Raw genomic sequence first — 25,225 nt, 5'->3', positions numbered from 1 at the left:
GTGCGTACAGATTTACGCGCCGCGAACATGAGCACTATTCACTTTTAATCAGCTGATGCCAAGCTTTTTATCTGTATCTTACCGTTTCTGTAAAAATACAGATATAATCTGCTGATTAAAAGTGAATTGCTCATGTTCGCGGCGCGTATATCTGTACGCACCTTTACACTCTTACACTCCCAACAACACACTAAAGGTGCGTACAGATATACGCGCCGTGAACATGAGCAATTCACTTTTAATCAGCTGACTATATCTGTATTTTTACAGAAACGGTAAGATACAGATATAAAAAGCTTGACATAAGCTGACTAAAAGTGAAACGCTCATGTTCGCGGCGCGTAAATCTGTACGCACCTTTATACTCCCAACAAAACACTAATAATAGACAGTAGTCTGCTTCAGTTAACAAAAATTGGGCTTGCAATTTGAAACATAACGGTCCTTTACCGTGGTATATCACCATAAATGATACAGTATCACCACACATGATTCAGTTTCAACGTAATACGATACAGTATCATCTCAACTTGATACACAACACCATAATTTGATACAAAACTTGAAAACTTTAATGAATTCTAAAAACCATGGGATATCTTCTTATGCTATTTTTTCTCTATGATATCATATATTTATCTATAGTGAGATTCCGATTAAATGGTCAGCATTCCTTATTGATAAAATCAATGTTCCCCATTGGAATAAAGCTGTATTGCCACATATATCAGTGACAGTTGATGTGAAAATAATCATATAGTTTACATGTGTTCAAATGGGACTGTTCACACTCAGTCAGGCCGAACGAGTATGGATAGTCCTATTGGATTACATGGGAATTATATTCTCACTATACCGGTCACTTTCACCAAAGAGAAAAAATAGCATAAGAAGATATCCTATGGTTTAGTTGGTTTTTAAATCTCAAATTTCTTCTCCGATTACTGTCGACTACTGTCTATTATTAGTGTGTTGTTGGGAGTTAAGTGTGTAAGAAGGGCACAGTATGAGAGACTACCAGCGTCACATAGCTTCACCAAAAACAACTACTAGACTATCGGCTTCAGTTAACACTCACATTTGCAACATAGACACCCTATACACTGTCTATTATTAGTGTGTTGTTGGGAGTGTAAGAGTGTAAGAAGGGCACAGTATGAGAGACTACCAGCGTCACATAGCTTCACCAAAAACAACTACTAGGACTATCGGCTTCAGTTAACACTCACATTGCAACATAGACACCCTATACACTGTCTATTATTAGTGTGTTGTTGGGAGTGTAAGAGTGTAAGAAGGGCACAATATGAGAGACTACCAGCGTCACATAGCTTCACCAAAAACAACTACTAGGACTATCGGCTTCAGTTAACACTCACATTTGCAACATAGACACCCTATACACTGTCTATTATTAGTGTGTTGTTGGGAGTGTAAGAGTGTAAGAAGGGCACAATATGAGAGACTACCAGCGTCACATAGCTTCACCAAAAACAACTACTAGGACTATCAGCTTCAGTTGACACTCACATTTGCAACATAGACACCCTATACACTGTCTATTATTAGTGTGTTGTTGGGAGTGTAAGAGTGTAAGAAGGGCACAGTATGAGAGACTACCAGCGTCACATAGCTTCACCAAAAACAACTACTAGGACTATCGGCTTCAGTTGACACTCACATTTGCAACATAGACACCCTATACACTGTCTATTATTAGTGTGTTGTTGGGAGTGTAAGAGTGTAAGAAGGGCACAGTATGAAGACTACCAGCGTCACATAGCTTCACCAAAAACAACTACTAGGACTATCAGCTTCAGTTGACACTCACATTTGCAACATAGACACCCTATACACTGTCTATTATTAGTGTGTGTTGGGAGTGTAAGAGTGTAAGAAGGGCACAGTATGAGAGACTACCAGCGTCACATAGCTTCACCAAAAACAACTACTAGGACTATCGGCTTCAGTTAACACTCACATTTGCAACATAGACACCCTATACACTGTCTATTATTAGTGTGTGTTGGGAGTGTAAGAGTGTAGAAGGGCACAGTATGAGAGACTACCAGCGTCACATAGCTTCACCAAAAACAACTACTAGGACTATCAGCTTCAGTTGACACTCACATTTGCAACATAGACACCCTATACACTGTCTATTATTAGTGTGTTGTTGGGAGTGTAAGAGTGTAAGAAGGGCCAGTATGAGAGACTACCAGCGTCACATAGCTTCACCAAAAAACTACTAGGACTATCGGCTTCAGTTAACACTCACATTTGCAACATAGACACCCTATACACTGTCTATTATTAGTGTGTGTTGGGAGTGTAAGAGGGCACAGTATGAGAGACTACCAGCGTCACATAGCTTCACCAAAAACAACTACTAGGACTATCGGCTTCAGTTACACTCACATTTGCAACATAGACACCCTATACACTGTCTATTATTAGTGTGTTGTTGGGAGTGTAAGAAGGGCACAGTATGAGAGACTACCAGCGTCACATAGCTTCACCAAAAACACTACTAGGACTATCGGCTTCAGTTAACACTCACATTTGCAACATAGACACCCTATACACTATCTATTATTAGTGTGTTGTTGGGAGTGTAAGAGTGTAAGAAGGGCACAGTATGAGAGACTACCAGCGTCACATAGCTTCACCAAAAACAACTACTAGGACTATCCGGCTTCAGTTAACACTCACATTTGCAACATAACGGTCCTTTACCATGGCATATCACCACAAATGATATACAGTATCAACACAATATGATATAGTATCATCTCAACTTGATACACAACACCATAATTTGATACAAAACTTCCAAACTTTGAATGAATTCTACAAACCATGGATATCTTCTTATGCTATCTTTTCTCTATGCTTTCACTGACTGTGATATGTTGAAATCCAGCTTTATGCTAACAATTTAACGTAAATTTCACTATATATCTAGTTTTATACTTTTAATCAGGACACGATCTATACATTTTTATAATAAAATATATAGTTTTTTCGGGTTACATGATGATAATATAATATTATACAGTGTTTTAATAGCTTAACCAAAAAATGATAATATTATAACTTCGTTTTACACTAAAAATTAGTAAGATTTACTTTAGACTGTCAGCATAACTTTATGAACATTAACCATAACTTCTCATATAACTAATACTGACAGTTTTAAGGGTGAATCTGACTATACTGATAGAGAAAAGATGTAGCATAAGAAGATATTTCATGGTTTGTAGAATTTATTCAAAGCTTTCAAAGTTTTGTATCAATTTATGGTGCTGTGTATCAAGTTGAGATGATACTGTATCATATTATGTTGATACTGTATCATTTATGGTGATATTCCATATGGTATAATAGGTCGTTTATTTATTTATTTATTTATAAGGTTAGCAAAAAAATACAAGAATCGGAAAAGAAAAACAGGCTATTGCCTAAAACTTCTTCAATTTCCTAATTTAGTTTTAAATTGTCCAAATATTATAGGTTATGTCCATTCAAATTTCTACACCAAATCACAATCTAAAATATAAATTAGAATAAAACAAACAATTTTAAATTTGGATGGATCAATAATGAAAGTTTCTTAAAAACATGAAACAAACTATAAATTCACAAAATAAAGAATAAAAAACACTTAAATTTTGAGCTCGAAAATATCACATTCACCTTAGCTATATAACAGCTGTAACAAATTATGTACCAAATTACAAGCCGATTTTTGTTAATTCGAGCCGATTACTGTCGACTACTGTCTATTATTAGTGTGTTGTTGGGAGTGTAAGAAAGGCACAGTATGAGAGACTACCAGCGTCACAGAATAGGTACAGAATGGAAACTGTCAATAAAACGCCTATCTAACCAATGCTTTTAAATGGCGCAAATACTAGACACGTCATGTGACCTTAGGAAGTTCCAATCCTGGTCTTCTGATTGGCTCGTGGCAGTGAACGAGATCAATTGATCCGGATCATTGAAGTGATCCGAACCTACCACCAATACTATCATAATGTAACACGAAACAGACTGCATAAAACTGATCAAAGTCCCTCGAATGTTGCAATTAAATTTATGAATAGGCTTCCTATTGAGGTGAGGCAACTTAATCACAGGAGGTTCAAAAAGATTTTAGAAATATTTCTCTTGAAAACCCCCTTTTACTCAGTTGAAGAGTTTATCGACATGAAAATGAATGTAGAAGATTTCAATATTTAGAATTTATTAATATTACTGTTATATGAATAGGATTAATATACCATACATGTTTTTATTGTAAATGTGACTTTGTATTGTTTTTTATTGACAGTATTTATATTGACTAAGTGTTTTACTGTTATATTGACTGGCCTATATGTCAAATTGTGACATCCTGTTTTTTGGCTAATAAATTTATTATTATTATTAATGCGGCGCTTCCTAACAACATGGCGGATTTTTGCGCCAGGGTACTAGCCAAGTTTCCATACTGTATATACTGTGCCAGCGTCACATAGCTTCACCAAAAACAACTACTAGGACTATCGGCTTCAGTTAACACAAACATTTGCAACATAACGGTCCTTTACAATGGCATATCACCATAAATGATACAGTATCAAGAAAATAGGATACAGTATTATCTCAACTTGATACACAACACAACAATTTGATATGACCATAAATGATACAGTATCGCCACAATTTGATACAGTATCATCTCAACTTGTTACACAAGACAATAATTTGATATCGCCACAATATGATACAGTACGATCTAAACTTGATACACAACACCATAATTTGATACAAAACTTGCAAATTTTGAATGAGTTCTACAAACCATGGGATATCTTCTTATGCTATCTTTTCTCTATGCTCTAGTGTATAACAGAAGTATAATATAGTTATGCGAAACACGTAATTTTACCGTAGATCTTGAAAATTTTCGAATTTTCAAGTTTTTCTTCTAAAACTGGACCCAGTTGGGGTTACTGGGTGTTGTGGCCTGCTGGGTGGTCGCTGTTGAGGATGAAGAACTGTGAAAAAGAGACAAAAATTAGAACAAAATTCAACAAACAATATTACAATATTAGTGGGAAAGAAACATGAATTCGAAAACAATCTTCTATAATATAATACATTTTCCGGAAGTCGTGCCCTACTCAATCACACGAGCAGTCGCGCGTTGTAATTTTTACAACACATCCAATTTTCCAAGTGTTATGTACTTTGTTTAATATCAAAACATTTTAATTAATTGTATAATTACTATTTCCATCTCATTGGATTATTTGAAGCCTATGAACATTTGCATGAATACATTTTTGTAGCCCAATAAGGTACACCAAGCAAAGCCATCAATTCTGTGTTATTGGTTCGTTCAGTCTTTCCCTATGTTATGCACTGTGGCGACTAAATGGCACCTAAAGACTGAACCATTGCTCGGTTGATTCTGCAACTCAGTGGAGTGATGGGGAGAAATTTTTGGAGTGCATAGGTGACTAATTCACTGACACCACCCCTTTCAATAGTTTTGTGCAGCAAAAAATCTGACACTGTTGTACTTTTTACAACAGACTGCCGGAAGGTTGAGGATAGAACTGGCTTATACAGGTAGGGGATAGGAAATTCACGAATGACGCATCATCACGTCTCAACTACTCAACTCATTAACTTCACATTTTACATTTAGATTCTTAATTTACTTTTTGTGTAGTTGTAGATTTGATATTGTGGTAATTATTCATATTAAATGAAAAGACTAAGAAATTGTCAAAAACTACAGATTTTATTGAAAGTTAGAGAGACCGGTTTCGGTTGTTACACCATTGTCAAAAGCTGATAAACTGGACTAAATCTTAATTTACCTAGGATGGTTATATGCTTATTTCAAATTCTTCAAGATTTCATTACGTGAAGTTTTCAATTAGACCCTTACGAAGATTCAAGTCGACGGTTCGGCATTTCTCTTAATGTTTAAATGTTTATATGTTGCGCATTTACGGCGAAACGCCGTAATAGATTTTCATGAAATTTGACCGGTATGTTCCTTTTTAAATTGCGCGTCGACGTATATACAATGTTTTTGGAAATTTTGCATTTCAACGATAATATAAAGGAAAAAGGAGCCTCCTTCTTACGCCAATATTAGAGTAAAAATCAGACTATAGAATTATTCATCATAAATCAGCTGTCGAGTTGACTACAAATTGCATGCCATGACGCATGCAATTCAATATCTCAATGTAACTTGGTAAAAAATTAGCAGCTGTGTAGACTATAAATATTGCATGCCTCATTGAATGCAATTTTTACGCACTATTAAATAGGATGCAAAGAACTTATAACAGCTCGTCTGTGCGCCTAGATGTCTTCTGGTTTACTTGCGCTAAATTCCGGAAAGCGTTATATGATAATTAAATCTTGTGTAAGCATGATCTGATCAAATAAATAGTTAGTGTATCAGTGTGGATGTGCTTATGGTTTGGGACGTTGTTATAACTGCGCGAGGTCTACTGTTCACAGAACTACTAGTAAGAGTTCTAGTGATTTTCCATAAGTAAACATCCAATATTCCATCTAATAAAATAGTATAGTGAGGTCCACGTTATAATGGCAGTGGAGAAAGATAGGAGAACAACGTTGCCGAACCTCTGTCTTGTCAATGCCTTCTATAGACGGTAGCTGATACAGGTTTATTGATATAATATCAACTGTTCATTCTCGTTTAAAATAATCAATTATATTTTATTAATCAAGAAATTATATTTTTCAATAATTTCATAATTAAGATAAAATATTATGTCAATTAATAAATGATTCTACATTGTTGAAAGACGATCTGGCAACAAAACAAAGCGAGAAAGAGCTAGCGCTATCCACTTTGTTGAATGATAGACAAGGATAGCAATACCTTTGCTAATCAAACACTGCAATTATAACGTGGACCTCACTATAGTCAAGTAATTAATTAGTATCCTATGTATTTATTCTAATCACTGTACCGTTTTTCCCGCTGATATCTCATAATTTCAATGTGAATTCAAGAGATATCAATTTCGATGCGTAATAGAACCAGAGTTGTCTGACAGTTTATTTGATAATAGCAACACAAATTTCTGTTTTTTTTTTTTAGATAAATCACCAGGAAATTGAAGCCGGCCTGTTTCTGTTCTGATAAAATCTTTATCAGCTCAACTTTTTACAACTGGATCAGTTTCAAGAGCATAATACTGTAAAACAATCATTGAAGTTTACACAGTGAGTAACAAAGTATGAAAATTTACTAATTTTTCCAACTTTCAATTTAAAACTGAAACTTCTTTTTCCTACAGTTACGTTGAAAAGTGGCCATTGCTGCACTGATTACAGAACGCAAAAGATCACTTTTCCGCTCTAGTGCGGGAAAAATTTTTCTGCACTCCAGATTTGCAACATGGCAACGCAAAATACTTAGTAGGTTATATGGAGCAACAGTGCAGCAAAATCAAAATGAAGTTGGTAACAGTGACTGCTGTGGCTGCTATAGTGAGCAGAGGTGCAACCAAGCACAACGCGCTAATTATTACTATTATATATTATATCGAGGACAGCAACAGCACAGTGCCACCACAGCACACACCACACAGCTGCCCCCCGCCATTCAAACACTACTAAGTTATTTGATGGATTTCAGGCAATTTTACCCATAATTACCCACTTTTCATATTCAATGGTAACTGTACGAAAAACTTAATGTGAAATAAGTGCGCAAAGTTCCTCTGCTGCACTCAAGAAACCATTCCGCCCTCGCCTACGGCTCGGGCGTAAACGTTTCTTTCGGTGCAGCAAAGTGGCACTTTGCGCACTAGTTGCACAAATAACTATTTCAGGCTTTCTTCAATTCACAGCCAAATATGGGGGCACCGAGCTCCGCTCGTTATTTTTATTTATTGATAAACAGAAAACAATTCTCTAAAATGATTGTGTTTATATTTCACAGCTGGCTATACGTCAGCTTATGAATTTCGGAGATACGATATTTTGATTTTTCACAGAATCACTCGCTCACTTTTTACTATAGTGAGGTCCACGTTATAATGACAGTATTTGATCAACTTTAGTTTTGCTATCCTTGTCTATCATTCGACAAAGCCGGTGGTACTATCCTTTTCTAGGTCCACAACGATGACAATTATGTTTTTGACAGTGTAGAAATATAATTTATTAATGCAGAGAATCGGCATCGCTCTTCTTCCATCTTTATCTACTGCCATTATAACGTGGACCACACTATATCCACAGACAACGAAAGTCTATCATTCGACAAAGCCGGTGGTACTATCCTTTTCTAGGTCCACACCGATGACAATTATGTTTTTGACAGTGTAGAAATATAATTTACTAATGCAGAGAATCGGCATCGCTCTTCTTCCATCTTTATCTACTGCCATTATAACGTGGACCACACTATATCCACAGACGACGAAAGTCTCAGCTGTTTCAGCCAAGGATGAATTATCCTTCTAATGTCGTTCAGCGAGTTTTCTCACGATGAGACCTAGTGCAATCGAATTTTTATATCATAAACCTACTATGTTCCAAATTTCATGAAAATCGTTAGAGCCGTTTTCGAGATCCGTTGAACATAAATAACCAGATATAAAAATATAAACAGATATACAGAAATTGCTCGCTTAATATAATAGGATGTTAATCAAATACTGCCATTACAACGAGGCCCTCAATAAATGTATGTGAAGACCTTGCCCTTGACCTGTGACCTTGATCCATAGAACAAGTATTGTTTACTGAATATTTCTTCTATGTTTGGTTTTGAAGCATTTAAATATTAAAAATCTACTTTGTAAAAATAATTAAGGACTGAAAATGTTGTGAAGTGGACAACAACAAGACTCAACCTATTTGGGACTATGTGTAACCTTATCTAAATTTGGGAGAGGAATAGCACAAGGTTACCTTATTTTTTCTCTCCCTATCATTTTGATCATGTACTTATTGTATCAATCAATTTTGCACAAACAGGGAACAGCTTAAGCTGGGTTTTCGTTTGTGGGTAAATGCCGTCGTCGACCACCACAGGGTGAGGATCTCAGATTGGGTGGATTTCAATTTGTCTAAATAACCTAAAATATTATGTTCAAATTATGTTTTAATGGGGGAGGTTGAGTTTATACTTTTTTATACTTTTGAATGACAATATGTTGATATTATTAGAAATGTTTTGATTCTTGAATAATGAACACAAATAATGAAAACTTATTTGATCAGCTGTTTTAGCACACTTGAAATTTGGACAATATGAATGTCAACAATGCTTGTCGTCGTCGACTGCGGAAGTTTACGCACAAACGAAACGAAAATGCACCTTTATTTTTTGTGACCTTGACCTGACCCCGAAAACAGTTGATCACTGAATTACTAATACAATTTATCACAAACAGCTGACTTGTGACCTTGAAAAAACTCGAGCCCGAAAACAGCTGATCAGTTAGTGAACAACCTTGTCTCTCCTTGACCTACGGCACTGATGAAGATGAACTCTCCCATGACTTTTGGACAAACAATACAATTCATTACAAACAGCTGACTTGTGACCTTGACTTTTGGACAAACAATACAATTCATTACAAACAGCTGACTTGTGACCTTGAAAGACCTCGACCCCGAAAACAGCTGAACAGTGAATAAACTTGACTGACCTTGTCTCTCCCTGACCTCCCGCACTGGTGAACTCGCCCCACGACTCCTGGCCACCCTTGGCGTTGGCCTGATGTTGCGGCGAACTGTGTACAGATGGCGCCGGAGGTGGCGCAATTTTGAGGCCCCCGGGCGGAGGTGGCAAGAAACCCTGTGCCGCTCCTCCGGGTCGAGCGGCCGCCTTGGGTTTACTGGACGACACTTCGCTGCGTCCGTCTTTTTCTGTAAAAACAAAAGCCAAATCTATATATTATAATAAGGAAAGAACTGGCTTATACACGTAGGGGATGGGAATTCACGAATGACGCATCATCACCGTTCAACTACTCAACTCATAACTTGAAATCTTACATATAGATTCTTATTTACCGAGGATGGTTATAGGCATATTTAATTATTATTTTTAACGAAAATCCCAATAAATGCTGCAAATGACCCGAAGACCTCTGCTACTGCAGACATTGACAACAGGGTTAACAGCTAGATGGAAATTCGATGAGAACTACTATCCAAAAATTAGTTGCCAGCCCGGGAATCGAACCCATATTTTAAATTCTCCATGATTTTATTACTAGTTTTTAAATTAGTTATTAGACCCTTGCATAATACGGACGGCCACTTGCTAGTGTATGATATAATAAAGACAAGAAGTGTCTTATACTTGTACGTACGGGATAGGAAATTCACGTCATTCGTTTATTAACACGGGAGACGAGATTGTATCAAAATTGATATGAAATTGAGTGGTTTGAATCAAGATTGATGGGGGATTTGATACGGAAGTGAGTTATTTATATCAAGTTTGATGGGGGATTTGATACGGGAGTGAGTTGTTTGTATCAAGTATGATGGGGGACTTGATACGGAAGTGAGTTGTTTGTATCAAGTGTGGTGGGGGATAAGATACGGGAGTGAGTTATTTATATCAAGTTTGATGGGGGATTTGATACGGAAGTGAGTTATTTATATCAAGTTTGATGGGGGATAAGATATGGGAGTGAGTTGTTTGTATCAAGTTTGGTGGGGGATTTGATACGGAAGTGGATTGTTTGTATCAAGTTTGGTGGGGGATTTGATACGGGAGTGAGTTATTTATATCAAGTTTGATGGGGGATTTGATACAGAAGTGATTATTTATATCAAGTTTGATGGGGGATAAGATACGGGAGTGAGTTGTTTGTATCAAGTTTGGTGGGGGATTTGATACGGGAGTGAGTTGTTTGTATCAAGTTTGATAGGGGACTTGATACGGAAGTGGATTGTTTGTATCAAGTTGGGTGGGTGATTTGATACGGAATTGAGTCGTTTGTATCAAATCTATACTATATCAAAGGAAAGAATCGTCTCTATACACGTAGGGGATAGAAAATTCACGAATGACGCATCATCACGTCTCAATTACTCTACAGATTAACTTGTAATTTTGCATATAGATTCTTAATTTACCGAGGTTGGTTATAGGCCCATTTCAAATTCTTCAAGATTTCAGTAGTCAAATTTTCAGTTTGTCAAGTTAAACCGTTGCGGAGAACGTAGAACCTATTAGTTTCTAGTAAAATTCATCAAAAAATTATACTCCTCACAAACACGAGCTAGAAAAATCTAGTCATAATCTCAAAATAATATTTGAATAGCAATCCGTGCCTTGCACTGGGGTAAATTTTGTGTAAAATAGATCATTTGTGTAAAATAACATGAAAAAAATAGTCATTTATTGTTTTCAAATTTTCTTTAGGATACAGTATCAAATCAGAATATGATACGGTGTCATATGAATATAATATGATACTGTATCGAATATAATATGATACTGTATCGAATATAATATGATATTTTTAGGATTCAAAAGTGGGCAGTTAGAGTGATGGTGGGTGAATCTATTAGAGCAAGTTGTAGAGATTATTTCAAAGAGTTAAAGATTCTCCCACTACCAGGTGTATATATTTTGGAGGCTCTTTGTTTTATTGATAGGAATAAAGATAGGTTGAATACAGGAGAGTTGTTCCACTCATACAATACCAGATATAGACAAAACCTCAGAGACGACATTCATCGAACTGGTATGTATGAGAGGGGGGTAAAGAGTGCAGGATTCGGCTTTATAATTCATTGCCAACACGCATAAAAGCTCTTACAGTGAAAAGTTCAGAATTAAGGTGAGGGAGGAGTTGTTGCAGGTTTGTCCTTATTCCAGTGAGGAATTCTTTTTGCATTGTGGAATGCAAAGATTGACGACTTAGATTATAATTGACAAATCCTTATACCCCTTTCATAGGTGGTCAGTGGGATGAAAAAAATGAAATGAAATGATACTATATCCACAAAGCAATCGGCTGTGTTTCTCACACATTTGAGATATCGCAGTTTGAAACAGTTCCAGTAGTTTTTACTGTCATTTTCAACATCTTTACACTAGATTAATGTATTTTGTAACTTTTCTGGGAGTATTTCAGAGGTATTTAGCAACTTTTCCAGTGGTTTTTACCGTGATTTTCATCTTGATTTTGATGGTTTTTCCTCCTTGAAACGCAAATCCAACTGCTACAAAGGATTACAGTATTTTTGCACTTTCTGGGAGTATTTCACAGGAAACAGTCACAGAAATACCTGGGAGTTACTATAGACTCTTTTCTGCGCTGTGATCATCATCTCAATGAATTATGCGGGAGACTGAGGAAGACCATCTACAGATTCAGGATTCTGAGGACACTGGTCGACAAGGGATGTCTAAGAGTTGTCTACTTCTCTCTAGCACAGTCCCTCATGCTGTATGGGATTGTGGGATGGGGAGGTGCAAGCTTCTTGCACATTGAACCGCTCCTCAGGGTGCAGAAGCTGATCATGAGGGTCATCAACCAGAAGCCTCCACGCTATTCATCAGACCAGCTATTCAATGAGTTTGACGTGATGGATCCAAGACAGCTTTACTCCAAGGAGATACTATGCAGATTACACAAGAACCCAACATTTCTCAATCCCAATCTTCTCATCACCAGTGTTGCAAGGAAGGCACTATACCAGAGACATTTCAATCATTTAACACCAAAATTATATAATCTACTTCCTGCAAACTTTAAACAGATTTATCATCCTAGAAATTTCAAAACAATAGTACAATTGGTTGATAGCAAAGGAAGACAGAACATAGAAAACATTATTTCAAATCCAACTAACCACCTAATGACTTACTAAATACTAACTATTGATATAACACAAAAAACTAACAAAACCTACTCTAGACATGGTACGCCATAGTGGAGTAGGTCAATTTCCACACAGAAAAACTAAACAAGTAGAGAACACATTATAAGAATCTTTTGTAACTAACTATTGTATGTAATATTGTAATTTATCTAATATTTTTGTAATTGATGTTGTAGTTATAGTTTTTTGGGAAATGAACATTTATTATTATTATTATTATTATTTCAGAGGTATTTAGCAACTTTTTAAGAGGTTTTTACCGTGATTTTCATGTTGATTTTGATGGTTTCTCCTTCCTTGAAACGCAAATCCAACTGCTGTTTGGGCTCCTCCTTCTCTTTCTCGATTTCTGCCGACTTTTTCACCCACTTGAAGTGGTCCTGCAGCGCCACGTTCAAATCGAAACTGTCCGATCGATCCTGAAAACCGACTCCAATAAACGCGTTTCGGCCTGCAACAAACATTAAAATATTCATTTTTCATTATTTATCCAAGCTACACAATTACTGAATCGAATCAAAAATATTAAAGCATCTCTATTTTTATCTATTTACAAAATCGCAGAATCAAATAAATTTTTTGTGTAGTTGAGACGTTGATATTGTGGTAATTATTCATATTGAATGAAAAAGACTAAAAATTAGTCTGACTAGTTTAGTCTAAAGACTAAAAAACAATTACTGAATCGAATCAACAATAAAAGCATCTGTATTTTATCTATTTACAAAATCACAGAATCAAATAATTTTTTTGTGTAGTTGAGAAGTTGATATTGTGGTAATTATTCATATTGAATGAAAAAGACTAAAAAAATGTCAAAAACCACAGATTTATTGATACTAAGAAAGCACTTTTTGTGTAGTTGAGAAGTTGATATTGTGGTAATTATTCATATTGAATGAAAAAAGACTAAGAAATTGTCAAAAACCACTGATTTATTGATACTTAGAAAGACTTGTTTCGGTTATTAACACCATTGTCAATCTCAGATAACGGAGATTATCAGAGAATGACAATGGTGTAATACCGAAACCGGTCTTTCTAATTATCAATAAATCAGTGGTTTTTTGACAATTTCTTAGTCTTTTTTCATTCAATACTTAGAAAGATTATCAGAGATTGACAATGGTGTAATAACCGAAACCGGTCTTTCTAAATATCATAAATCTGTGGTTTTTGACAATTTCTTAGTCTTTTTTCATTCAAGAATCAAATAAACTTTATCGGTAGGTGAATTGGTAGTTCCCCGTGAATATGTCGATTCAGCCATGAAATATCGTATTGGCATAGAGAAACAATAGCATATGTAGATTGCCATGGTATAGGGCGTTTATGTCGCAACCTTTACTGTTATCTCAACCGATAGTCCACGTAGTTCTTTCCCATAAAGCTGTGTGACGCTGGTAGTTTCTTATATTGTGCCGTTCATAAACTCTCACCCGACCAAAACAGTAAAAATCTACAATAATCGACAGTAAACGCCCTATACCATGGGTTATCTACTTACGCTATTTTAAGAAATAATAGCATAAGTAGATATCCCATGGTACAGGGCGTTTATGTCGCAACTTTTACTGTTATCTCAAACCGATAGTCCACGTAGTTCTTTCCCATAAAGCTGTGTGACGCTAGTAGTCTTTCATATTGTGCCGTTCATACACTCTCACCCCAACAAAACAGTAAAAATCTACAATATCGACAGTAATCGGCTTGAGACAACAGTAAAAGTTGCGACATAAACGCCCTATACAATGGGATATCTACTTACGCTATTGTACTCTCTATGGTATTGATTAATAAGCACAATTCTTAAGAGTCCATAATTTGTTTAAATTCGGGAGACCATTTTTGTCAGTACCCCGTTCATAATTATAATAATTTGTCATTGTATATGAGCCCCGGGCTGGAGAACTCGCTCTCGGATGAATGAGAACGATGAGGTCGAGTGTGACCTGCATGCCAAGTCTAACAAGCTTTCAAGCTTACAGTGAACAGATGTGTAAACTTCCGAGCTTACTCGAAATGGTTTCCTTGTCGTATTACGGTTTGCTTGCAAGTATTTTCCTGCCAACCGTCGGTCCCGGCTGTCTATAAGCCCGGCTGCTGTTTTTATAATCTGTAATTGTACAGCTTTTGATGCATAAAAATATTTATTTATAAAGCAGTCGTAAGGTAATGGTGAGAGGCCCTGAAATAGATCAGTTGCGACCTGAAAACTCTGACACCAGACCTGAGCCAGCCAGGTTGTCACAAGATATTATTATTATACCTTGTGAATTCACGAATATCTGTTTGGCATGGAAGCATTTTTACTCTCGTTTATTTACTCCAATTTAGGCATTAATTTACGGTTTACTCGACTTTGCAAGCATTTACTTGCAAGTACGAGTTCTAAAGGTGCGTACAGACTTTCGCTCTGCTCCGCAACCGAACGTCACTCGAGCAGATCGATTGATGATCGACCGGGGAGCAAGAGTGAAACGCGAGAAGAGCTAACATCTTCCGTAACGTTCATGATGGGTGCGACTGCAGAGCGGGGGCGGAGCGACTGCGGTGCGATGGAGGAACGAGGGCGGTACGAGGGCGGAGCGTGCTCGGTGCGGGTTGGAGGCGCGTATATGTGTACGCAGCCACCTCTAATACAAGGCCCTGGCCTACGATATTGCAACGTCGCAGTGTAGGCCTAGAATCTAAATACATGATTGGTGAAAAAGATCAGCTGGTATTTTTTTAATCTTTTTCACCAATCATGTTGTAGATTCTAGGTTAATAGGTCACCTCTAATACAAGGCCCTGGCCTACGATATTGCAACGTCGCAGTGTAGGCCTAGAATCTAATACATGATTGGTGAAAAAGATCAGCTGGTATTTTTTTAATCTTTTTCACCAATCATGTATTAGATTCTAGGCCTACACTGCGACATTGCAATATCGTAGGCCAGGGCCTTGTATTAGAGGTGGCTATGGTTCTAATCACTCGGGTTTTTGAATTGGAATTTTTGTGTTTACTTGTTTGTAAAGCTGATCAAGAATTTACTTAGGGCTACTCGTTTTTATTCGCCTCTCCATTTGCACTGATTTTGAATTTTGCAACTTTAAAGCTGCGTACAGACTCACGCGCAGCACGACACACAAACGGATCGCGAACAATTCGCGAGATGATCGCAGGTCGCACGATTCCGGTTCGCGTGCAACGAACTGGCCAAGACAACAATGGAGCACGTGGCAAGCTCGCTCTCTGATCGCGATCAACCTACTTAGCGAATCTATGCTTGAATAACGCGCGTCTAAAATTGTCAGATTAAATGAAATTGTCAGTAGTATGAAGTAAGTATATCTCCTATACAACAACAGTTTCGACAAGACAGAATAGTATATTTCGCACCTAGAGCAGAAAATGAGATTTTTCCGGCTCGAAATCGGATTTCAATCGGCCTACGGCCTCGGACTAGAAAAGATTGAGAGCCGGAAAAAATTTTTGCCCGTGGTGCGAACGCTATTTTTCGCCACACACAAAATAAATATAATATGAGAATAGTGTTTACTAAGCACTTCCGAAAGCAGAAGTGGAAGGTGATAGCTCTAGCAAATCTGAGGTAATCTGAATATCAGGAAATTGTCCAAGTATTTTTATTTTTTATTCGATTTGTGTAAATAACCTAAAAGATGATTTCAATTATGTGGGAGGTTGAGTTTATACTATTTTATTCTTTCAAATGACAATAAGATGATATTATATAAATGTTTTAATTATTGAATAATGAAAAGTTTTTTGATCAGCTTTTTTGATCACCTTTCTTAGTCCATGTTAGCGGCTGGAAAGGGTACTCTTTCCGGCCTAGGCCGGAAAGAAACCTGTTCTGACGTCAGACGAGAGTCTGACAAACAATGTCTTTCCAATCAATCAATCAAATTATTTATTGTCAACAACATTAAAATGTTACAACAACGTCATTAAAACACAGAAAACATCAATTTAAAAAATCTATTACAAAGAAATCTTCAGATCTACGTAGGACTGGAAAACAGCTGCTTTCTGTGCAGTGTGGCGAAAAATCGTTAATCAATAATTTATCGTTTATCAATGATAAAATATCATGGCCAGGCAATGCTGTTCTCCCATCTTTCTCTACTGCTATTACAACGTGGACCTCACAATCGTTCCAAAGTTTAGATCAAAAAATGGTTTAGCATTAACTTTTTCGGTCACAACTTACCGTTATCATCCTGAATTCTCAGCACAAAGTATCTGGAGGAGTCGGAAACAGCTTCGACTGCTGGGCCGGGGTAGTCGGGGATTTGGACACTTGGCGAAAAGTTCACCAGATGTTTTGTCCTCCAGTTTGAGAACACATTCCTTGCCTTTAGCGACCAGTCGCATGCGGCCCGTCCATTTGTGGCTCCTCTAGGTTCCAGTCTGCCGCCCTGTCAATTCATTCATTCATTTTTATTTGAAATTTATTTGCCAAGAAATTCGAATACATTACAAAAAATCTGGTGTGGCGCACTCACACAACTTTCCTTGCCGTTATGAAAATTGATCACCTGACGCTAGTGTTCCTGCGCATCTCAAGTCTACTATTCAAATATTTGAGCCAGCTGGAGCCGTTTCCGAGAAAATCACGAAAAACCCTGTTTTTGACAACATTTTCGCCATTTTAGCCGCCATCTTGAATTGCATTTGATCGAAATTGTTCGTGTCGGATCCTTATAGTGAAAGGACCTTAAGTTCCAAATTTCAAGTCATTCCGTTAATTGGGAGATGAGATATCGTGTACACAGACGCACATACACTCATACACACACACACACACACACACACACACACACACACACACACATACAGACCAATACCCAAAAACCACTTTTTGGACTCAGGGGACCTTGAAACGTATAGAAATTTAGAAATTTGGGTACCTTAATTTTTTTCGGAAAGCTATACTTTCCTTACCTATGGTAATAGGGCAAGGAAAGTAAAAATTGATATTACATATAAAACATTGGAATATTGGGAATGAAAATAGGCGTCATAGTCAAGACCATTTTCCTCTCGTGTCGGAACCCTGAATCCCAAAAAGTATGGCATAGAGAAACATAGCGTAAGTAGATATGCCATGGTATAGGGCGTTTATGTCGCAACTTTTACTGTTATCTCAAGCCGATAGTCCAAGTAGTTCTTCCCCGAGAAGCTGTGTGACGCTGGTAGTCTTTCATACTGTGCCGTTCATACACTCTCACCCCAAAAAAACAGTAAAAATCTAAAATAATCGACTGTAATCGGCTTGAGATAATAGTAAAAGTTGCTACATAAACGCCCTATACCATGGCATATCTACTTACGTTATTGTTTCTCTATGGTATTGGTCTCTAAGTTCTTAACACCGTAAGATTAAAGGTCTTATTACATAAAAAACTTCATAATTCACATACTTAACTATATTACATATTTTTTAATATGACAATATTCAGGTTTAGAAAATGATACCTCACTATATAATATATGTGTCGAGGTTATCATCAAATTAATAATTTATGCTACAACAGATTTCCAAAAAATCTACAACTATATCATTTACTTCATTTATTCAAACTACTTCATTTATTAATTCAATTGAGGGATTATTGGGTGAGATAAATCTATAGCAAGATTCATGATAATAAAGTCAGCACCTGATTAACACTGCCGAAATGAGTCAACTATAGTGAGGTCCACGTTATAATGGCAGTGTTTGATTAGCAATGGTATTGCTATCCTTGTATATCATTCCACAAAGCGGATAGCGCTATCTCTTTCTCGCTTTGCTCTGTTGTCAGATCGTCTTTTAACAATGTAGAATTAATAATTAACAACATATTTCATCTAAATTATAAAGATTCATTATGAAATTATTGAAAAATATAATTTCTTGCCTAATAGAATATAATTGATTATTTTAAAGGAGAATGAACAGTTTAGTTTTGCATCAATAAACCTGTATCAGCTGCCGTCTATAGAAGGCATTGACAAGTCAGAGAGGTACGGTAACGTTGTTTCATATATTTCTCCACTTCCATTATAACGTGGACCTCACTATAAAACCCTCTATATCGCAGGATAAAAAAACATGACTCATGGACTTAATCATTGAAAAAAAAACAAGCAGATAAGCTACACATTGAATCTGTAGTAGGTAATGATTGAGTAATAGATTGAATGTGTTCTACAAAAAGCAGTGTTTACAACAGAGTTGTCCACTTAGTTTTCAACAAATTGCGCCGATTTGCTGCCAATTTATTGAAAATCACAGCAGCAAAACTCTGTTTTCGAAATAGTATATTACGCTACAAGCACAGAAAGTTAGTGTTTACGGTATGAGGATAGTTTGTTAAGTTATCCGAATACCGTAAACACATTTCTGAGAGAGTCGCGTACGATATTTTTCGCCACACTACAGGTATAGCTGACGCCAAAAAGTTAGGCGGTTTCGTGGGTCTCTGTGCGTTCCAACATCTGATATGTGCAAGTAGAGTTGTCATCGAGCTTGGCAATAGATAGATCATTGCATCGCTGTGAGTAGGTAACACGAAGCTGCCTAACTTTCTGGCATCAGCTAATAAGAATAATATATTGAATAAGACTGTTTTATGAGGGGGGGGGGAATTTGATGTCTCATATCTCAAGAACCAGACATCGTAGGGTACTCAAAGTGGGGTGGGAATTTCCGATCTCACCCTCCCGAACACATTGCACCATATGGCAAAGTTGTCCAAACACATTTTCAAAAAAAGCGGCCAGAAAGGGTACTCTTTCCGGCCTAGCCGGAAAGAAACTTGTTCTGACGTCAGACGAGAGTCGTCTGCAAACAATGTCTTTCAGATCTACGTAGAGACTGTAAAACAGCTGCTTTCTGTGCAGTGTAGTGCTTTGCTGCAGTGTGGCGAAAACTTATTGTTTTCCATTCAGTGTGGGAAACACTGAAAAAGTTGCCAACAAAGGTCCCCCCTCCACACAAGTCCATGCCGACAATGCTTACAGAGCAAATCGACACCTTTGTTGCTCTACATTTGAGAACAGCAACTATAGAGGTCCACGTTTTAATGGCAGTGGATAAAGATAGGAGAACAACGTTGCCGATCCTCTGTCTTGTCAATGCCTTCTATAGCCGGTAGCTGATACAGGTTCATTGATCCTTGTTATTCAATTTAAATGTCATATTCATATAATATTTGTGAGGAGAGGAGTTCAATAAAGAGAGACTTCAAACTGGTGCAACGACAATGTGGAACACCGGCAGACTGAGACGATTATATTGTCGAACACCAACAAGCTGGAACGTTTTTTCAAGAATGACACCAAATCCTTTTTGATGACAAAAAATGTATTCCACTGCATTTGAATGTCATATTCATATAATATTTGTGAGGAGAGGAGTTCAATAATGAGAGACTCTCAAACTGGTACAACGACAATGTGGAACACCGGCAAACTGAAACGACCACATTGTCGAACACCAACAAGCTGGAACGTTTTATTCAAGAATGACACCAAATCCCAGGCTTTTTAAATACTCTGAGAAATTGATGACAAAAAATGTATCCCATTGCAGTATACTATCATACTTGTTCTAACAAAATTATGGCCTCTGAGAAATTGATGACAAAAAATGTATCCTTTAATACCTTACCTTTAATACCTTCTGCTTCATCCATTACCCACATTAGTGGGATCGATGGCGTCATAGAGTTCGATTTCAACATACACAACAACACAAAACTATTCAGATGGCAGGTAGAACAGTGATCACTTTTTAAAAAAAGTTCAATCATCACTCATAATTCATTTACCACTATAATATGATTATCACAAAGCAGCTTCCTGACGGCTCTCTTGAAGGCGGCTTCATCCAATGCTCACACCAGGAGGCAGCTTGTTGAAGAATTTCAGTGCAGAAACTCTAAAGCTGGCCTTGAACGGTGGAGACGTCTCCTAGGGACATCCAGCAGCTCGCAGCGCCTGGTGTTGTGGTTGTGAACGTCACTTCGGGCAGCCAGAGTATGCTGGATCCTCTTGACATACCTCAAGCACAGGAGGATGTAAGGCTGAAGACCGTCAGCACACCAAGGCGAGCAAAGATGGGCTTGCAGTGGGCAAGATGATCGCTGCCTGTTATAATTCTTATAGCCCTTTTGCAGTCTCAGCACACAGCAGCCCCCGCTGAATGACCCCCAGAAGCAAGCCATAGGTAATGTGGCAATGGAAGAGCGCGTGATACATCATTATCAGGTACTTCTCAGTCACCAGGCCCCTCTCTTGAGCAGCAAAAAGCAAATGCGGGAGAGTCGACGGGTTACTTGCTGTATATGACTGTTCCAGCTGAGTCTGCTGTCCAAGACAAAACCCCAGCTTCACTGATTCTGAGGGTCACGCGGCTCACGTGACAAGCTGCAGATGATCCTTTGGGTCTTGTCCTCATTCAGCTGGATCGATTTGCCAGGAACCATGAAGTGGCAGATCGAAGATGCTCCGCAGATGCCTCCAAGACCCGCTCAAGCTCAGCACCCGATGACAGTAGAGATGCATCATCCGCGAACATCAGAGAGGAACCGTGGTCGTCGAGCTCATTTATCATGACAAGGAACAGTGTAGGCCCCAGCACTGATCCCTGAGGAACATTGCAGTATACTATCATACTTGTTCTAACAAAATTATGGCTGAAAACCAATAAGATAGAATTTCAACAGAGGGTGAGATGATAATATTCAAATTACTTTCAGTTGTGCATTTTCTTATTCATCTCCTTCATGTCAGGGGTCTGGAAGGCTGCAAACCCATAGAAAAGTAGGCTATAGGTTTTTCATATTTTTAAATTTATTTTATTAAGCTGTAGGTCAATTATCCCATCTTCACTTTTGGGATGCCATTCATAAGTGCGAGAATTTCAACTTCTTATTATCTATACTATTGTTATCCCATTGATATGTTATCTATAATAAAGGAGAAAACTGGCTTATACACATAGGGATAGGAAATTCACGAATGATGCATCATCACGTCTCAACTACTCAACTCATTAACTTTGAAATTTTACATATAGTTTTTTTAATTATAGATCTATTTTAAATTCTCCTATATTTTAGTGGGACAAATTTTAATTGGACCCTTATGGAGCACGGGTTACCTGTTAGTTTAAAATACAAAATTATTATCAACACATTTCAAAAAATATCAAAATATTGTAATTTAAAAGCCAAAACCTAATCTTCCTGACCTTTTCTTTTAAAACCTGCTCATACACTACAGAGCAAAGCAAGAAAGAGATAGCGCTATCCGCTTTGTTGAATGATAGACAAGGATAGCAATACCATTGCTAATCAAACACTGCCATTGTAACGTGGACCTCACTATAGTACTTAGACTACTTAGTACAAAAATCAAGCTCACGAACTATCAACGCACATGTGCGTACTCTATCATTTTATAATTAGAAACACATGTTGCTATCAACTATGTTCATTATAGATTACACCAAACGGCATCTTATTATGGAATAAAATAAAAATTAAGTTTCAGTTCCTGACATGCAAACTAGGCATATTCCAGAAGTTGCAGCAATATTATAAAGCTATCAACTTTTTGTGGAAAACAGAGTTTTAACTAAACTAGAGTTTGAGATAGATGGTTTTAAATTTACCTGTAGGTAAACGTCATCTTATTCTGGAATAAAATAAATATCAAGTTTCAGTTCCTGACATGCAAGCTAGGCATATTCCAGAAGTTGCAGCAATATTATAAAGCTATCAACTTTTTGTGGAAAACGGAGTTTTAACTAAACTAGAGTTTGAGATAAATGATTTTAAATTTACCTGTAGGCTCGGTTGGTAGTACGTGGTGGTATTTTAAATACAAATACCTCGGATTTGACAAGTAGAACACTCTCATAGGTCTCCATTTTGTTCAACTGAAATCTGAAAACGTTTCGTTTTTGACAGAAGAGAGAAGAGAAGCAGTGAGCTTAGAACAGTAGTATCATAGAGTGGTCAATTATGACCTGTGAATCAGCTGATTTTGTATCATCAACAATTTTCCGTTTTATTGTTAACCACGATAATTATTTATGATAAATTTGGAGTTCTTTCATCCATATTATTCTATTTAAATTACATATTCATATAATATTTGTAAGGAGAAGAGTTCAAAGACGAAGTCAAACTGGTACAACGACAATGTGGAACACCGGCAAACTGAGACGATTTTATTGTCGAACACCAACAAGCTGGAACGTTTTTTTCAAGAATGACACCAAATCCCAGGCTTTTTGAATACTCCTTTTTGAAAACCAATAAGATATCTTTCCAACAGTGGGTGAGATGATAATATGTTCAGTTGTTCATTTTCTTATTCATCTCCCACATTCATAAGTACGAGTATTTAAATTTCTCCTTATACTATAATAAAGGAAAGAACTGGCTTGTACACGTGTGGGATAGGAAATTCACGAATGACGCATCATCATGTCTCAACTACTCAACTGATTAACTTGAAATTCTTCATATAGATTCATAATTTACCGAGGATGGTTATAGGCATATTTTCAATTCTCCAAGATTTCAGTAGGTCAAGTTTTAATTGGGCCCTTGCAGAGCACGGGTAACCTGCTAGTCTATAATATATAATTATCATTACATTTCAAAAAATATCAACATATTGTAATTTAAAAGCCAATATTTATACCTAACCTTTACTTTAATCAAACACTGCCATTGTAACGTGGACCTCACTACAGACAAATTGAAACTCATAGTTCTGAGGCATTTCCGTCTCCATTGGACATGCACAAATCTAAGACATATGTGGGCATCACCATCATCTAAGACAACTGGAACAAGACGAGCGGTTGACCCTGTCTTGATGATACACTGGTTGCAAGTCTTTCAAATAATCATAAAAGTGATTGATTAGATGAAAAATATTTTTTCGGAGACTTCATTAATTGGCAAGTCTTTAGTCGGTAAACGGGTGGCACCCCTATCCAGAGTGAATAAACAAGACAAGATAAACAAAGAACTTCATCTCATTTTATTAATAATATTTATCATCATCGATAGAATATAACATTGTACTCTCATTACACTATAATAACATAATTAGAATTGCTTGATAAATTTATCCTTTCTAAACAGTAATTAAAACATATAAAAAACGTTTCACAAAACTGACAAAGTCATTCTTGTACTATAAATTAGAATTTTTTGCATTATATTTTCACACTCAAAATTACTTTTCCAGTAAAATCGGTTTATATCAACAACCTCAATCATATAAAATAATATATTTATAATTTATGTGATGTTGACAGTTATATCCTAAACTAAGATAGATATAATAACATTCATTCGTCAAAATAAACTTGGAGAGTAGGATCAGCATTATAAAAATATTATTGAACAAATAAAATAGTAAAATATATAATTATAATAAATCTTCATGACAGTATTATGATAACTCAATTATTACAGAATTATACACTATTAATAGAACTCAAATAACGATAAAATCAAGAGATCTTACAAAGATTGTGAAAATATATCATAGAGAAACAATAGCATAAGTAGATATGCCATGGTATAGGGCGTTTATGTTGCATCTTTTACTGTTATCTCAAGCCGACAGTTCATGTAATTCTTTCCGTGAAGCTGTGTGACGCTGGTAGTCTCTCATATTTTGGTAGAGAGTTAGTGGGGAGGATATTTTTAATATTCTTTTCCGAAGAATGACATTGATATGTCCAAAGCTCCGCCAATTTATGTAGATGCATAACAATATAATTATTATTATTATCTATAGTATTATATTACAAATTGCTTTTTCATATCATATACAGTTCAATAATTATTTTCTTAGTCTATATTATGTAAATTCATCTATAATTTTGCTGTATTGTAAGCTATTGTATATAATGTATAAGCCAGTTATATATTTAATCTACATAAATAAAGTACTCAAATCAAATCAATATTGTGCCGTTCATACACTCTCACCCCAACAAAACAATAAATATCGACAATATCAACAGTAATCGGCTTGAGATAACAGTAAAAGTTGCGACTAAACGCCCTATACCATGGATCTACTTGCGCTATTGTTTCTACAGTGAAATTTATTTTTAACTGTAAGATAAAATTGACAATTAAAATATAGTGAGGTTCAAGTTATAAAGTCAGTGAAATGATAGGACGACAGAGTTGCCGATTCTCTGTTACCACCGCCTTCTATAGTATAAGCTGTGATTCAAGTCATCCCCCTATATCTGATCTGATATTACTTATTGTCGATTCG

The 25,225-nt window shown here is 36.6% G+C and overlaps 1 protein-coding gene across 1 annotated transcript; it reads right to left on the bottom strand.

Annotated features, from left to right (window-relative positions):
* Positions 1–4,611: 4,611 nt before the first annotated feature.
* Positions 4,612–22,838, bottom strand: LOC111051891 (NECAP-like protein CG9132). The gene is given in 8 exon segments (XM_039440998.1): positions 4,612–5,042; positions 9,708–9,927; position 12,940; positions 13,170–13,360; positions 17,127–17,208; positions 17,210–17,302; positions 17,304–17,334; positions 22,753–22,838. Coding segments are annotated over 8 exon segments (774 nt in total). The 3' UTR covers positions 4,612–4,972.
* Positions 22,839–25,225: the final 2,387 nt, after the last annotated feature.

This window comes from Nilaparvata lugens, chromosome 14, assembly GCF_014356525.2.
Source record: "Nilaparvata lugens isolate BPH chromosome 14, ASM1435652v1, whole genome shotgun sequence".
Lineage (NCBI taxonomy): Eukaryota > Metazoa > Arthropoda > Insecta > Hemiptera > Delphacidae > Nilaparvata > Nilaparvata lugens.
The sequence above is the reverse complement of the archived record's forward strand: the minus strand, read 5'-3'. Positions and strand labels throughout refer to the sequence as shown.